At 35.9% G+C, this 18,880-nt stretch overlaps 1 protein-coding gene across 2 annotated transcripts in view; it reads right to left on the reverse strand.

Moving 5' to 3' along the window:
• Positions 1–18,004, reverse strand: part of Grip (Glutamate receptor interacting protein) — a 54,898-nt gene extending 36,894 nt beyond the window's left edge. For both annotated transcript variants that reach the window (XM_066390123.1, XM_066390122.1), the window contains exon 1: positions 17,811–18,004. In XM_066390123.1, coding sequence (XP_066246220.1) covers positions 17,811–17,919 — 109 coding nt within the window. In that variant the 5' untranslated portion in view covers positions 17,920–18,004. The remainder of the gene's footprint in view (positions 1–17,810) is intronic.
• Positions 18,005–18,880: the final 876 nt, after the last annotated feature.

The raw sequence follows: 18,880 nt of genomic DNA on the forward strand, positions 1-18,880 counted from the left end.
TCTGGGTCATTTTCCTGCAGAATTTACGATTTAGCGGCCGGAAATTAACCGTCATGTGTAACACGAAACTTGCACATGAAAAGCGGGAACTTCAAATGCAAAAACAGACGGCTCATTAATGGAAACTTCCACACTTTTATCGCCGAACACATCCAATATGCGTGCCTTTTCCCTGATTTCCCTTCCAGCCCCGGTTCCGACAGCAACAAAAGGTTCTCATATCACCCCCATACATAACACATCCCCGGGCCTGATTTACCCTTAAAAACTGGAAAAAGGCTGCTCGAAAATGCCATTTAAATTTACATACCATTGTGACGATGATGGAGGGAACGATTACTTCGACTGTGTCTTGCGTATATGAATTATAGTTTTTAAGGGTAAATGTATGCGGTTAGAAGGGTTATTTTGTTTAATCCCCGGCAGGAAACTCTTCGTCTCTTTAAACACGACAGCAAAACTCACAAATTGGCCGTTTAAAGCGGTGGCGCTAATTCCGGCACTAAATTCACCTTAAGCTTGGAGGAACGATTGTCAACAAAACTCCGATAAATAACCGCTTCAGCCCTTTTCCACTACACCTGCCCGCAGCCGGCAAAAGTGCGGGGCTACTTATCCGGACCCTTTCGAGGGCCATCGGGTTAAAAAGGGGCTACATAGCAAGTTCATAACTGTATTTGGACCCTAATTTAATCGTTTATGGGCCGGGCCCTTCAGGGGGTGAATTTGCTGGTTTAAGGACTCTTTTTTGGTCAGGAAATATCTGGCAGACCACAAAGAGTTACCAAAAAAATTGGCTAATTTACCTGCAGTTTAATCCGCCCTCTTTGTAGGCGAAATGGCCGCTTGGTTAGAATATTCTTAGACGGGTTCCTGAATTGGCATTTGTATATAGATTTTTGCAATTATTGGTACTACTTTTAACTATCTGCACGTGATAAATCAACTACGATCGCTTGAAAAATAATTTAGGCGCACGTAAAAAAAACTATAGACATGGATAGGTAAACTACGGACGCGTAGACATAAACTACGGACACGTGAAAAATAGTCTGGGAGCATGTAAAAAATAAATTACGGTTAAGTGATCAATAAACTAAGGGAAGCAAAAATAAACTACGAGCACGTAAAAAGAAATCAGGAATACGTGAAAAATAATCTGAGGGTTAATTAAAAAAAGGCTTATTTCCTTGCAGTTTAATCTACACCCTTGGTAGGTGAAATTCTCGCTTGGTTAGAATCTTCTTAGATAGACTCCCAACTTGCCACGTACATACGTATATAGAAGGTAACATATTGTCATGGAGATGTTTTAGAAGACGCTAACATTTTGCAAAATAAGAGAAAATGCTATTAGACCTATGGTCAAAAACGCGCCATTTTCGATATATAAAGTGGCAAATTTTCACATTGTTTCTGATACCTTGCATTTTTCTCATGTATGTCTTGACCTAAATTTTTGAAATTTCGTACATCTATTTTCTTAAGACTCCCAAAAACAAAATGTCAAAATCGTCGATAGCGGTATACAGGACGTTATGTTTTTTTGGATCATGTACTATTTTATGTTTTGCATCTGTTTTTAAAACACCCTATATAAATTCTGATACGAAATTTAAATTCCTTGTTTAACTTTTTAGCGTTTTAGTCTCCTGTGGTATTTTTGTATCTTTCACCGTTTTCGTAGAATTTGCAAAAATATCTATCAATGCAAATTAAGAATGTATAGGAAGCAAGGGAAAAAATCATCTAGCTCAGTTATCAACTCTCTGAAGCAATTCGTAACATTTAATCAAATTTCTTAAAATAAAAATAGATCTAAACGAAAACAAAATTATAAAAACTATAAAAAAATGTTCTTCTGCGATGTGAAAAAAAATGAAACTGCCACCCTGTATATCGAAAATTAAGCGTTTTTGACTATGGCTCTATAAGCATTTTTTATTATTTTGCAAAGTGCTGTTGTTCCTTGAAATATGTCCGTGATAATGTTTTACGCCCTCAAAATTTTTGCAATTATTGGTCACATTCAGCAGAGGCTACAGTTGTGCAGTACTTCAACAACTGGTTGAAGTTCGGAGCAAAAAGTTGCACAACTGTGGATTCTGCTAAATGAGATCATTGCTCCAAGGTTGCTTTTAGCCCCTAAAAATATCTTCTTTGTCAGATTATTTTTTTATGTAATATATATAATTATACAGGGTATTTCAAATTCGACCCTCACCATTGGGATCTCGGAAACTAGAGGAGATACGAAAAAGTTTAAATGGGGGCAAAGTTGCGCAATCTAGTGCTTGATCGAATACCGTTTTCAAAATTTTAATTTTCCGAGCACTTCCGAAGATATCCGACAAAAACTAAAAATTGGAGAATATATTTTTATTTTTTTTTAGCGTTATTTGACAAGAAAGGTTAAATCCGTAAGCACATTTTCATTGTCACTTTTTCTCAGCTACACAATGACATATTCAAATTTGCGATCCGACGTTTCGTCTTTCGGCTACCATCATCAACTTTATTTTTTCTTATGGGCGCCATATTGGATTTTTCGACAAAAAAATAGTGCGTTTCATTCTGATTTCATTGATATAGAACTTCTTATAATTTACTTTTTTAAAAGCCGAAATATTTAAACAAAAAGAAATATTACATAGTTGGCCTTGACTCCATCGAAAGACTTTCTTTTGTTCGCGTTATATGACAGAACTTCTCAAACGAATTTAGAGCGTGTGCAGATTTCCAATGAAAATGAGTTTCCGAAGTGAAGAAAAACGAGATATGTTAAGACTTTATTACAAATTTGATAGGAACAGTACGAAAACAGCTCAAATGTATTTTGAGTTATATCCGGAAAGACAACAGCCGCATAGAACATTATTTAAAACTTTGGACGAACATTTAGCTGAGTTTGGTGCTTTTGAAAAATCTAGGATGAAGTATGGAAGCAGAAGGAAAGAAGATACTAGAAATAACCTACTGGCAGAGACAAAACTAAATTATTATTAAATGTTACAACAAGTGCTCAAATTGACGACTTTTTTGTGGGGCACTTTGAAAAATAGAATATATGAGAATCGAGATTATAACACAATAGAAGAACTTAGAGAAAACATCATTACACAATGTAGAGTAATCAGAAGGAGAAATATTATTAGGGCTGTCACTAATTTAAATAGACGTGTTCGTTTATGTATGCAGGAGGAAGGTCGTCAATCTGAACACTTGTTGTATCATTTAATAATAATTTAGTTTTGTCTTTGCCAGTAGGTTATTTCTAGTATCTTCTTTCCTTCTGCTTCCATACTTCATCCTAGATTTTTCAAAAGCACCAAACTCAGCTAAATGTTCGTCCAAAGTTTTAAATAATGTTCTATGCGGCTGTTGTCTTTCCGGATATAACTCAAAATACATTTGAGCTGTTTTCGTACTGTTCCTATCAAATTTGTAGTAAAGTCTTAACATATCTCGTTTTTCTTCACTTCGGAAACTCATTTTCATTGGAAATCTGCACACGCTCTAAATTCGTTTGAGAAGTTCTGTCATATAACGCGAACAAAAGAAAGTCTTTCGATGGAGTCAAGGCCAACTATGTAATATTTCTTTTTATTTAAATATTTCGGCTTTTAAAAAAGTAAATTATAAGAAGTTCTATATCAATGAATTCAGAATGAAACGCACTATTTTTTTGTCGAAAAATCCAATATGGCGCCCATAAGAAAAAATAAAGTTGATGATGGTAGCCGAAAGACGAAACGTCGGATCGCAAATTTGAATATGTCATTGTGTAGCTGAGAAAAAGTGACAATGAAAATGTGCTTACGGATTTAACCTTTCTTGTCAAATAACGCTAAAAAAAAATAAAAATGGATTCTCCAATTTTTAGTTTTTCTCGGATATCTTCGGAAGTGCTCGGAAAATTAAAATTTTGAAAACGGTATTCGATCAAGCACTAGATTGCGCAACTTTGCCCCCATTTAAACTTTTTCGTATCTCCTCTAGTTTCCGAGATCCCAATGGTGAGGGTCGAATTTGAAATACCCTGTATAATATATTAGGTGTACAACTTTGCTTCCGCCGTTTTTGAATAGATGTATGTAGCGGTAAGTAATGATCGAAATAAATAACCCCATGTGGGCATGCAGGAGCCTTGGGCACCTGTTAACATAACCTCATAAAAATATTAGTCTATTTGTGTCTTCATCATAAAGTTATTCGCAATTGAAAATGTCAGTGTACGAGCCAAATTCTCGTCATTTGCGGGAGGTTTTACTTTTCTGCTTCAATATGAAGAAATCTGCTGCTGAGGCTCATCGAATGCTCTCAGATACTTATGGGGAAGCCACTATTAGTGAAAGGACATGTCGTGAGTGGTTTCAGCGCTTCAAGAACGGTGATTTTCACGTCGAAGACCAACATAGCGGTGGAAGAAAGAAGGTTTTCCAAGATGCGAACTTGGAAGCATTACTTGACGAAGACTCGTGTCAAAGTCAACAAGAATTGGCACAATCATTGGGAGTGACTCAACAAACAATCTCAAAACGCCTCAAAGACATGGGAATGATTCAGAAGCAAGGATATTGGGTGCCGTACGAGTTGAAACCAAGAGATATTGACAGGCGTCTGTTCGCTTGTGAACAGTTGCTTGCAAGGCAAAGACGGAAGGGATTTCTGCATCGTATTGTGACTGGGGACGAGAAATGGGTTCATTACGATAATCCCAAACGCAAAAAGACTTGGGGATATCCCGGCCATGCTTCCACGTCGACGGCCAAACCGTCTATTCATGGTTCCAAAATCATGCTCTGTATTTGGTGGGATCAACTCGGCGTAATATATTATGAGCTGTTACAACCAACTGAAACAATCACAGGTGCTCTTTATCGAACCCAATTAATGCGTTTGAGCCGAGCATTGAAAAAGAAACGGCTGCAATACAACGAGAGACATGATAAAGTGATTTTGCAGCACGATAATGCTCGACCCCATGTTGCGCAAGTGGTCAAGAAATACTTGGAAACATTGAAATGGGAAGTCCTACCCCACCCGCCATATTCTCCTGACCTAGCTCCTTCTGATTATCACTTGTTTCGATCCATGGCACATGGGCTAGCTGACCAACACTTCCGGTCTTATGAAGAAGTAAGAAATTGGATAGAATCGTGGATCGCTTCAAAAGATGTCCAATTTTTTCAACACGGGATTCGTATGCTGCCCGAAAGATGGGAGAAAGTAGTGGCCAGCGATGGACAATACTTTGGATCCTAAAGGTATAATTAGTTTTTTACAATAAAATCGCGAAATTCGGAAAAAAAACGGCGGAAGCAAAGTTGTACACCTAATATATACAGGGTGTCCCAGATCAAAGTGCAAATATTTTAACCATAGATTCTACTAATGAAATTAACAAATACGTATTTTTTGTTTTTGTCCAAAAGTCTGTCGTTTCAGCTCGAAGGCTCTTTGAATATGGGGCCTTATTTGGATAAAATAATTTATTTTGGAAATACCCTTTAACGGATTATTATGAAATTTGGTGTACCAACATTTTTTGATCGTACTAATTCAAAAATAAAAAAATTAAAATTACAACTTTGGCATAACATAGGTATAAGGGCCGGAGTATGAATATAGGGGCCCCTATTTATTTAACAGTTAAATGTTTTAATCAAGCGGATACATTACTTGGATTTACCTTTCATTTAGAACCTTTTTTGTCTCTTGGTGATTTTTCGTAGAATGTGTCGCTTTCTCGTAGTAGTTACTTTAATGTATTTATTACATATCTTACTCGAGTTACATTGTGTCTGTCTAAAGTTATTTATTTTCATTATTTAAAACAAAATACCATAGAAACGAAGAATGAAATTGTACACTATAAAAATTGTTCAAAGTGACCACCCTGTTGTTCAATACATTGATGAAGACGTATCTCCAAGTGATTAACAGCTGCACGTAAAACATGGGGTAAAGTTTTTAACTCTTGTGCAGTTATAAATATTCTTTCTCGGAGTTCCTCCGCTGAATTCATTGATGTTGCATACACTTAATAACACTTAACAACTTAACCTACTTAATAACAACAAATTCTTGTAATAAAAAGTCATAAAATTTGGAATCGCTACTACGAGAAAGCGATACATTCTACGAAAAATCACCAAGAGACAAAAAAGGTTCTAAATGAAAGGTAAAACCAAGTAATGTATCCGCTTGCTTAAAACATTTAACTGTTAAATAAGTAGGGGCCCCTATATTCATACTCCGGCCCTTATACCTATGTTATGCCAAAGCTGTAATTTTAATTTTTTTATTTTTGAATTAGTACGATCAAAAAATGTTGGTACACCAAATTTCATAATAATCCGTTAAAGGGTATTTCCAAAATAAATTATTTTATCCAAATAAGGCCCCATATTCAAAGAGCCTTCGAGCGGAAACGACAGACTTTTGGACAAAAACAAAAAATACGTATTTGTTAATTTCATTAGTAGAATCTATGGTTAAAGTATTTGCACTTTGATCTGGGACACCCTGTATATCGAATTTATTTCTATCTGTTTCCCCTTGTTATATGTCTGTTGATCTTTGCTGTCGCCCCAGTGTTTCCTTTGTTACGAACATATCGACAATTTTTACAACGTTTTCATTAGACAAGACGTTGAATTTACTGATGTGAATAACACTTTGACCGTGTAACCTTCTTGTTTCCGCTTTCATGATTAAGACCACATCTTTGTGCTTGAGGGACATATTTCATTGCGAACACCCGGCAAAACGATGGGAACATTACATCTAGTCTCTCTTTTTCTTCTATATTCTACATTTAGTCCCTCAATATTGCTTCCATGACGACGGATCTCACCCATAGTCTATCTGACGGCTTTATTGGTCACATCTTTCCAAGCCACCGTCCAGCTTTGTTGTCCTGGCCCCCTCAGGAAGGGCGGCCTTGCCTAAATAAATTGGAGCTGCTCGATGAGCATTTTGTGGCATTCCTGGGCGGCCAAAATTGGTCTGAGGACAATTTCTGTGGCTTCTGTCCAAGGATTTTTGTTTTGATTCATATAGCGAAATTGCGACAATAAAAAAACCAAACATATTTAGATCCTCCGCTATCTTTGGTTTTATGGGGGAATTTACAAGCGTGTCTCGTATGGCAACAATTGGACCAAAATTCCCCCAATAAATATCTCACTTGTCCCCATGGTAGTTCGGTGGTTCCAAAACACATTAATTCTCCCCATTGAATTGGGACTCGTCTGTGTAATACTTTGCGGAACAATTTTACTGCCGGGCATAAATCTTGTTAACGCGTTAACGTTATTCCATTACTATAAAAGGGCCATAATTCTACTTATTAGCCAAAATGCTACATTCCAAACGCCAGATATATTCCCAGAGATATCACCAAGATAAAACAGTAATAAAACGGATTTATGTCCCGAAAAAACCCTTTACATGGCCCGCGTAACGTCAAGAATAAGGGATGATATTTAAGAATGATAAATCTAATCTATTTAAAGTTGGGCCCCATGCAGATTCCGGTCCCTAAAAAGCCTCTATGAGAGAATTATTGGGGGTTTGTTGCCCTCGAAGTCGCAAAATGAATACTTTAACCTGCATTCTGCAGTCTCGTATAATATCCTTTCAACCTTTGCATTTTACTTCCTCGAATTTAATGGCTTTTAAAGTTGCTTCTCACCTGTCAAGTGCCATGAAATATTTCCGCCAGTTTTCTTATGATCCGCCCACAGGCGCAGCTAAAACGCATTAAGCTCCATCTCCCCGTCATGAGTGATGTCCTTAAATTATTTTTACACTAATATTTTATACGCATAACTGTATTAAGAAATGTTTGTCATACATACCGCAAGTCGGGGTAGATTTCTCCCCGTTGCGGGTGGTTGCACTTGCCATTTAAATGTACGAGAAAATGAAATGGAATTTAATCCTTCGGGTATTATAGCGCCGGCTCTCGAGGCTATAAGCCAGGATTAAATAATTTTATATATATGAAAATTAAATTTGGTTTTGGAGGCGCCCAAGCCCTGGATTAGCCACTAGGATATTGGAAATTCAAAGTGACCCTTTCAGGAAATTAGTGTAATTGGATTTTTGTGTGTGTGTGTGTGTGCCACAGGGGTTGTCAAAATGTGAACAAAAAACCTGGGCCTTTCGAAAATCATAATTTACGAGTGAACAGCTTGAGTGAATTCTACGAAAGTAGGCAATTCTATATTACCGACAACTGCCAATCGAATGGCGTTCTCAGAATTTTCCCACGCTTTCTAGATTTTTGAGTAATTTTATTCAACTTGATTTTTTCTTACGGCCGCCATATTGGATTTTGGTGACGTCGAGTTGGCAACAAAAGAAGCTTTTCAACCATATCCGACAAAGATGCCTCGGACCTACCCAAGTAGAAAAAACAAACAAAAGTATCATTTCACCTGAGTAGGCTCAGAAATAAGTGCTTTGTTTTATTATCACAAAGCACCACAAGACTTTAGTATTGCTATAGATACTATTGTTCTATTTAATGTCAATTTTTATTCCTTCAAATTTAAAACATTATTTTAAACATTTTCGACTGGCAGAAATTTTAAAATAATAAAAAATGTGGAATGGTTTTCAAATCGAGAAAATTAAAGAATGTCCGTTTGTTAAGAGTTGTAGAATTTGTGATAACCAAAACGAAGAAATATTGTAATATTTCGTGTAGTTATTAGCATTAGTAGTTCCTATTCCTTCATTCCTATTCCCTCATGGTGAGTAGTAGGTACGTATTTCTTCATTGTGTTCCTTTGTTATTTTTGGTAAATTTGATGGAATTATCACTTTCGTTTATATTAAAAAGATATACTAAATTTTTATTGTCTTATTAAATAAAACATGCAGAACATTAGTGCTATATAAGTAATATGAAACAAAGCACTTTTTTCTCAGCTTATTTAGGTTAAATTATGCTTTTGGTTTTTTTTTACTTTGGTAAGTCCAAGGCATCTTTATGGTAAATGGTTGGAAAGCTTTTTTTATTGACCATGCGACGCCACCAAAATCCAATATGGCGACCATAATAAATAAGAAAGTTGGATGTAGTTGCTCGAAATCTAAAGAGCATGGAAAAATTCCGTGACTGCCATTCGATTGGCAGTTATTGATAATAGCGAAATAATAAATTTCGTAGAATTCACTCAGACGGTTTACGCATAATTTATGATTTTCGAAAATCACAGTTTTCAGTTTTTTTGCTCAAATTTGTCAACTCTTGTACATATTTTTAATTTTAGAACTTTTTCTGAACGAGCGCAAAAATTCGTATTTTTTTGTCTAATTTAAGTCACTTTGTATCTCTTACCGTTTTCATGATCGCCACGGAAGTCACTTTGCTTACACCACTCCGTATAACTATGTTGTAATTTTATGAATGAATACCCTCTTGTATGCCGTTTTTTTCCATTTTGCTGGTATCTGCGAAATTTGGAGTCCCTGCCAACCTTTTACGGTACTCTCCAAGGGGAAATAAATGAGAAATGTACATTGTTTTTTTCTTTTTCTCCTCCAGGACTGATAATAAATAATACATTTAATTACACTTCAAATTAAGCCTCTCCTTTTTAGGAACCATAAATTTCCTCCCTTTTACGAGCTTTTAAGCCATGTAAGCTCCTTTTATAATATGTACAATAATAATTTTCTTGTTGCCCTTAATAAGAATATGCTATTAATTTACATACAAAACTCAGTATACAGGGTCTTCGTTTTACATAAAAGATACAAGGTTGATTAAATGAGGGTAAAGTTGCGCAAGTTGGAGTGCAAGAATATGTCGTTTGAAAATGTAACTTTGGGTAATCTTCGAAGGTGTTCGTCGAAAACCAAAATTTTTAGAAATAAGTTTTTATTTTTCCCTCAGCCTATTTAGCGAGATAATTCAAAATGATTGGCACTTCATCGCTGCAATTTTTTCTCTTCTACAACGTGGAGATGTCATATGTAAAATCCGACGTTTCGATTTTCAGCAACCCTCATCAACTTTGTTTTTTCTTACGAGGGTTATATTAAATTTTTACATTTTCTAATTCAAATTTTTTTCTGATTTCGAAGTTTTTTTTTGTTACGAGGAAAATCTTCTTAAGACACCCAGCATGATTTTCTGGCAACCGGGTAGGGTGAGATTCACTGGGGTGCCTACCCGCTAAAAACTTCGGGATTACTCAAAGCCAATTCTCTGACAACCCGGATCCGTTTCTGGGGGATAAAACGTTGGAGTCGAAGGGACGCATTTAGTGGTCTAATATATCTTGGATATCTTGTTATTCGTTTTGGTCCTTTGTGGTCTTTCTAGTTTTTCCAATACTGGATTATTAGGCATCTAGCACAGTGCGTTCCACGCGCTCTTTTTCCTCGACAATTGCACAAATGACGTTGCTGCAGGTGCCTCACGTGTTTTGGTTCTCCATCATTTTATCCATTAGGAGTGCCGGAGTCGGTGTTCCCACCAGGATGTCCCTTTCTCTTTGTAATTCCTGACAGTAGAAGAAGAAGTGTGCTGCGGTGTCAACAACTTCGCAGGATTTACAATTCGGACCGGTTTTTTCTGTCTACTTTGTATATTTCTTAAAACTCTCCTGCCCCCTTAGTGTAGTAATAGTAGATTAAGTAATAATTTAGGCATCTGCGCTTGCAGGAGGTCTGGATACCTAGCTCCGGGACCAGTTTCTTTGTCCTCAGTCCCTTGCTATGTAGACTTGCCCATTGTTGTCCGCTTCCGTGATTCGTAGTAATTTGCTTAGCGTGGAGCGTTCTTCCAGGAGGAGGTCAATCGGTGGGATGCCGAAAATGATTATGATGATTTATCACATATTAACCCGCGCCCGCCAGTCGCAACAATACCATAAAATATTCTAAAACTCTTTTGAGTCACAAGTCTTTAGAAATTAATCAAAAACAAACGCAAAAGGGACTTTCTGACTCAGAAAATGTACTGAAACTTTAAAAATACTGGAAGTACGTAGTCAGGTTTCAGAACGTTAGCAAACATTTCGTTTTAGCTAAAGACGACTCACCGACAAAACTCTACCTGGTAAGTCATACTTCGCCTTAAGTCCAGTAGATCCAAAAATAGGAATTTGACCAACATTCTTTCTGTCTGAGCTACGAAGTACCGCGGGGGTTCATGCGAAAGAAAAATGTTTGGTCTTTCTGGTAAATCTTCCCAAAACTTCATTTCAGCAGGTCATTTCTACAAGTCGCAAACATTAGTTAATTGTGATGAAACTCGCAGAGACGAGAAACCTCAGGAGCTTTCATTACTGTATATATATGTAGCTGAGCATTGAAGTCGGTCGGACAGGGAAATTATGCGAAGCTCCCCAAGCTTCCAAACGAGCTTGCGAAATTTTTGCTGGTGCAGAACTCCCCGTCCTAGTCGGAAAAGCCCTGTTATTTGAAATGCCTCGGCCATTTTGCATGGCGTTACCGTAAAGGGTACGTCTGAATCATTTCCAGCACTAGACGCAATCCCAGAGGTCGCAGTATAAAGTGGTGAAAACTGACAGTCTGCAAGTTGGGAAAATCTCAGAAATTTGACTTTAAGGCCACATCGTGACCACTTTTAACTTCATAAAAATGTTTAGGGTTTTCTCTATCCATTATCTATCACATTTCCTCTAGAATTGGCACTAAAGTGGGATCGCATTTCTCTAAAGTATCCCGAAGCGGTAAAACGTTCGCCTTTCTCAGGTGTTATTTGTGTTCTCTGTTGAAATTTCGATATGTTTGTGCTGGATTAAAAAAAGAAAAGGTCTAATCAAAACTCGGAGTACGCGATGTTTCTTTGCAAAACCTTCAAAACATGCAACTCTACCCGCAAATTTAACTACACTGTGTTTTAGAAAGGAAAAATACTTAGAATAGTGGACTGATAGCTTTAGTTAGAGTTTTCAAACGAATTCTTAATAAGCCGTATTCCAATTACTCCAGCACAATTTGATAATCAATAATAACCATTATAATTATGGCCTATATGATAGGCAAAGATTGAGTGATTGATTGATAAACGTTAGGACTTCGCGATTCGCGGTTGAGGCCTGTATTAATAATACAAGATAGATTAATCGGAATAACAGTTTTGACGTAGTTGACGTTTGACGTTTCTAATACAATATAATACAGGGTGTTCCGAAAACGCATGTGAAAGACGGTATCTTAAGATGATTTAAATCGGTATGTTAGGATTTGATTCAAAAATGATTTGAAAAAAGTATCTCGTTTAGACGCTGTTGACGGTCAAAGCCCTTCAAAAATAAAAAAAAAACATGTATTTTGTTATATCTAGCGAATGCTTTAATGGATTTTAATAAAGCCCATTGTGCATTTATTCATTAGTACAGGGATTATTTTCATGTAATATTCATGTCTGTTCGCAATGTGCAAGTGGTAAGTTCTTAGCCATCTTCGTACAAAAAGACCAGAACTTTTCACTGAATAGCTACATCGTATTAACTTTTTTCTGACGATACATTAGCCCTTTGTCCAACTTTTCTATCTTTTGGAAAATTTTCGTACGGTTAACATTTCACGTTGAAATCATTTTCTTTTCACACACAAAACACCAATTTTCCATCAATTCGAAAATTATCGATACTTGTCGATGTGAACGCTCGTGTCACTTATGGAAAATCTCATAAAGTTTCATCGAAATTTTTTGAAGTTTCTTTTGAGTTGTTTCTTTTGAGATCAATAATGGCGTTCTCTAATGAAGAAATGCCTGAGAGAGTTAAAATTATGGGTTTTTGTAAAAATAATCTAACATCCTGTGTTACGGTTATTTTGTTACTTCATTTCCCTTAAGTGACATCAGCGTCCGTAGCGATAAATATCAATAATTATTGAAGTGATGGCAAATTGGTGTTCTGTATGAGAAAAAAAAAATTTTTTTTCGACGTGAAATGTTAACCGTACGAGAAATTTCCAAGAGATAGAAAAGTTGCAAAAAGGACTAATGTATCATAAAAAAAAACAGTACGATGCAGCTATCCAGTGAAAAGTTCCAGTTGTTTTTGTGCGAAGATAACTAAGAACTTACTACTTGCACCCTGCCAATGGACATGAATGTTACATGAAAATAATCCCTGTACTAATTTCATTGAAAAAAAATCATTGAAATACATTCAAGTACTTTCCAGATATAGCAAAAAACATGTTTTTTTTTCAGGAACTTTGACCATCAGTAGCGTCAAGACGAAATACTTTTTTCAAATAATTTTTAATAATAAATATTAAACTATCGACTCAAATAATCTCACGATACCATTTTTGACATGCATTTTCGGAACACCCTGTATAAGGAGCACGCAACGAAAGAGATCATACGTATATAGAGATAATGACGGCAATGAGATTTACATATGACACCGATGGGTCGAAAAATTCGACGAATGGTTCGAACTTGGCCCAAAGTATTCCAAACTTATTTTCCACCCTGTTTTACTGATGGCGATAGAGTGTGCAAATGTGGCGTACATATAACTGGATCAACTCCCGTTACACGTACTGCTGGATGCATTCCCTCCCCAGTCTTGCTATAACGTGATGTAACATTGAAAGTTGGACAATAAAGTGTCCGAGGATTATTATTATTATCATTGCTATTTATTAGCCCCAGGAAGTTATTAAATCACGGTCCTGACAACAGTTGTAAATTAGACTTCCTAGTTTAGAGCAACGTTAAATAGACTGAGACGTGGGAGATGCGCTAACTTTGGTGATATTTTGGGAATTAATAATGGAAGTTTGTTTTCCTTATTGTTTGCCGAGAACCGATTCCATAACTAATTAAAGTTGAGCGAATTTCGTGCGGTGACTCCACGGAATTAAATCAGACGTTTTAGTTGCGTTGTTGTATTTTCTAGCGAAAACTCTCCCTTTAATTGAGTTCGCGGAATTATTATTTTAGGTTTTAAAAGCTTCCACAAATCCATTATTATCTTTCAGATCTATATACAATTTATCCCGCAAACCGCAAAGTTCTACAATGGGAATCCGAGATGTTTGATTAACTCTTTAGATCCCCCTTTTGTCCGCCTAAATTGGATCCCTATTTGGCGCTAATTAAACAGCCGGGGTTTGTTTAAGTTTTTATGACTATCAAGTAGAACAACATTTCGAGGGTTAGATATAATTTATCACCCAAAATTCGGGTCTTTTATTTTCATACATATAACAGGGAAAAAACGCGAGTTTCGCGTAAAAAGTGAAAATTTTCCAGCCCAGAGGAGACTTACATTCTTGTTTTTGCGTCAGCTGTTGGCAGGGCGGAAAGTGCTTGATTGATGCGAATAAGGGCAAAAAGGGTGCTATCAGTTCCTTGATGAAACATCACATCAACCAAATTTGCCCATCGTTTCAAAGGAAAAATTTAGTTGGCAGAGCCTTAGAAATAAAATAATCCTCTTTCACTTCGACGAGGGGTCGCAAATAATAAACGACCAAATTACCATTTATATAAAATAATTAATTCGCTTCGGACCCCTTTTTCGACCTAATAATCTTCAAAAGAGGGTCCTGACCCCCTTGGCGGTCGCGTGCGATTTTTCTTACCCCGAGTTTATGCCCGGGAAATTTACGCCTTTCGGTCGGGCCAGAAACCCCAGGAATTTGTTCTAAATTAGTCAACTAAATTAATGTTATTTACTTGAGGAAATAACTAAGTATTATATATCGTGAATATTTCAAAGGACGATTGAATTTCCCTTTACGAGAAACTTATGCGAAAATCCTTTACCTTTTAGATCATAATCTTTACTTCAAACGTGAAGCATATCATCAAGGAGATTTTCAAGAGGCCACAGTACTCTGCAAAATAATTTGAAAAACCCCTAATAGACCTATGGCCAAAAACACACCATTTACCATATACAGGGTGGCAAAGTTTCACATTTTTTCTCATATTTTGTGTTTTCTCACATATGCCTTGAGTTAAAATTTTAAAATTTCGTACACTTATTTTCTTTAAGACCTATAACAAAATATCAAAATCGTCGGTAGACATCTAAAGAATGTTATGTTTTAGGGTCATGTACTATTTTATGATTTATACCTTCTGTTTGAATTCTGATACCAAATTTTAATTCCCTCTTCAATTCTTTAGTTTTTAGTCTCTTGCAGTATTTTTGTATCTTTTATCGTAGAATTTGCAAAAACATCTATCGATATATATGAAAAATGTAAAGTAGGGAAAAATTATTCATGACGTTCAATTATCAACTATGCGAACTAATTCATAACATTTAATCAAATTGCTTAAAATAAAAATAAATGTAAATAAAATTATAAAAACTTTAGAAAATGTCCCTCTCTGTTTATCGAAAATGGTGTGTTTTTGTCTATCGATTCATTACCTTTTTTTTGTTATTTTACAAAGTATTATCGTTCCTTGAAATATTTTTTTAATGATATGTTACACCTTGTATAATTCAAAAGAGCAAACTTTTCTTGAAAAGCTAGGGAAGGTTGAAGGCAGAAAACACAGTAACATGCCTAGGGGGGATTTAAAGGGATGGATAGGTAGATCAATTTTTTCAATTTAACTTTTAGTTACATTTTTCAAAATAATTCGAGCTACCTTTTTTTTTCAATTTTTTTGAAGCAAGTTGATTTACTATTTTTAACACAATTCAGGTTTTCAAAAATTTCTTTTCTTAAGCAAAAAAACTTTGAAACTTTCCAGCAGTGAACAGTATTATACCGTGTCGGCATATTAAAGAAGAGATGAAAATTCAACCCTCAAGTTACTTCAAAAACAAAATAGCCCTTAATTATCAAGCTATGCCACTTTAAGCTGCAATTAAAAGCTTAAAGTGTGCTTGACAAACGCAAAAAATTAATCGATTCACATCACGGAGCAGAGTCGTATCATGTAGGGATTTACAAGTGTTATTTAATTACTAACTGATTAATTTATTTTTAACATTCAATTATTTTGGAAATAATATACTACTTTTTCATTAAGTTAGATCAGTGATTTTGGTATAACTAATAAAAGCTTAAAATATTCTTTGTACATACAAAACTTGATCTGGTTTTGAAAATAGATCAGGTGCGCACCATGGTTGCTTCAAAAGGTAAATTATTGGGTTTCTTTGAAAATGAAACGTTTTTTATGAAGTTCGATTACTGATATAACCATAATGAAAAGTCTTCTTTCGGCAAATTAGGCCACTAATTTTGAAATAATTGAAAACTTAAAATGGCCTGTACAAACCCAAAAATTTAATAGGTTTTTAGTAACGGTATACTACACGGAACAGGGTGGTTCCATGTCGAGTTCAAGTCATAAATACGTCATTATTCTGCATAATTCACCATTCAATTACGTGGTAAACACTGCCATACCATGCCAAATGGAAAAAATCTAATTTATTTTCTCCCAAATGAACAGATATATTATATCTTAAACAGCTGTGACATAGAGCAAATTGCTCTGTCCTGCTGTTCTTCAATTTGGATGTCCGAAAACTTCTCCGATACTCATGAATGTTTAGTGGTGGTTTTTGAGATTTTTTCCATTAAAAGGATAATATTTACCTATAAATTTCGATCGTAAACAGTAAATGGACCTATGGTGCGTGCTGAACTGGCATTTTCTAGCAATTTGTAGGTGTTTTTCCTGTGAAATATGAGACAGAAAGTGGATATGAGATAAATATCTTCTATACGTTTAAGGCAGATTGTTAATTTTTTTATCTTTATTTCGTTCGTAAAGGCGTTATTCTCAACGAAAATAAAAGTAACAATGGAAGATGTATATTCCGGGTTACGCAAAAATTAGCTTAATCCTCTTGACGAAATGGTGAAAACTAATGAGGTCTTGAATCCTTCATTTATATACAATTTTAGTGCACCCTATCTCCAATCCATCATGGCAAGACGTAACACTTTTTCACAGTTCAGTTTCAGTTTGTGAGAAGGTATTATTGCAATAGATTTTGTTGTGTGCACTGAATTTGATAACGGTTTGTTATAATTATCATTCACAGAGTATAACTGTGGTTTTATAGAGCTAAAATAATAATTTTTAACCACATCGAGAGGATTCTATCCTGAGCCTTTAAATAAATCAATTGGCGTGCAGGGTTGTTTCCAAGAAATATGATTTTTTAAGATTTGCTAAAAACTGTATTTGAAATTTTTCTGCTGCCGCCTCATGCCTCAGTACGCCTCTGCGTCTTGTACACTCACAATTCTTGACCTCCTAAACAACACTGTATATTATGTCTAATATTAGAATCATTGGCGGACCGCAAGTACTTACATCTGGTGTTACCATATTTTTGTATTTTTATTTTAATTTAATTGTTGAAACTGAATCAGGTTTCGGTACGCCTGTGTTTTGCACTATCGGATTCGCAAATTTTTTACCAACTAAAGGGTATTTTAGAGTTCATTTGCCGCAAAATTTATCGGCGTGCCGAACATGTGTATTTTTGAAGCTACAAATATTTTAATTATGTTAAAAACCGGAACAATTTTAATTATTTACACTGAATTGTGCCTCAGTACGCCTCTGCGTTTTGTACAATCGCACTTTTTTCCGATTCCTGGCAATTTGAAAAACATTGTGTAATCTCTCAGTGGAGAAAATCCATGGGGCATCGATGGTGTATCGATGGTACTTCTGGGGTTACAATTTTTCTTACCTTGCTAATTTGTTAAGAACTGTGTTGTACAATGAAGAAGTTTGACTAGACAGGAAATCATTGACGTGCTGAATGTATTTCTGAAGTAATAGCTTTTTAATCGTCACTTACCATGCAGCTCGATGATGGGAACTTTATGCGCCTTGACCACGGGCACCTCCTGCCCTACTCCATTGGTGTACACGTGACTATTCCTGGCGAGCACTTTCCAAAGTTTCATTGTCACCGCCAGCGTGACCGAATTTCCAGTTTTTCTACACGGAGATAAAGTCTTTAACACGCACCATTTCACTCACAGCCACCTGAAAAATAAATTCGCAATTACTTTATGTTGGAACCATCCATCGGTATGTGCATCTTTGATATTATTGAATCCTATTTGCATAGTTTTCTCATGCAACGCTGGGTCAAGAATGTTATTAGATGTAGTTAGGGAGTTTGCAGATCTTATCAAACTTAATTGCCGAAAAAGGTATGCCCATGTCTTGCGGCGGCTCCCCGCATGGGGCTCTTAAGGGAATGGAATGCCGGACCACTTTGAGCTCTCGTATTAAACGGTTTCCTTTAGAAAACTGCAGGAACACCTCCATACAGTGAAAAGGGGAAATTCTCTCGGAGAAGAGAGCTTTCGTTTTAATTTTAAAAAGAAACGAGTGTTCGACAGGGAAGATTCGAGCCAAGTGAACAGCACCCGGGCTTTGCATTTAAACTGCTCTTAATACCGTAAAAAAAAACTAGAGTTTCAGCTAAATAAGTACAAGATTAAAATCGGTTTTATCTACTTGTCGTGCACCTCGTTAACATTCAGCTACAAGACTAATATCTGTCAATGGTTAAAGTCAGCAAGTTTAGCCCTAATGGGCTTGGAAGGATTCCGATAACTCGGTTAAAGTTTGCTACAAAGCCCGTGTTAACCTTGTTGTTCCTACTCTAACCCGGAGTTTAATAAATTATGAAAGTTGCTAGTTTCAAGTTGAAAACAAACAGTTCTTTCCCGTGCAGTGCGGCCGGAATTTCAATTAGCCTTGTAAAATGAATTTATTTGATTTAAGTGGAAAGTTTCGGGCTAATTGAATATAATTTCCAAGAAAGAGGAAGGCCTTTTAAGGTATATATTCTCAACATCTTTAAGAAAGGAACTACCAAGAGAATTGTACTGCATTTGTTAAAAACGTTAGGCA

The sequence above is a fragment of the Euwallacea similis genome, chromosome 5, assembly GCF_039881205.1.
Source record: "Euwallacea similis isolate ESF13 chromosome 5, ESF131.1, whole genome shotgun sequence".
Classification (NCBI taxonomy): domain Eukaryota; kingdom Metazoa; phylum Arthropoda; class Insecta; order Coleoptera; family Curculionidae; genus Euwallacea; species Euwallacea similis.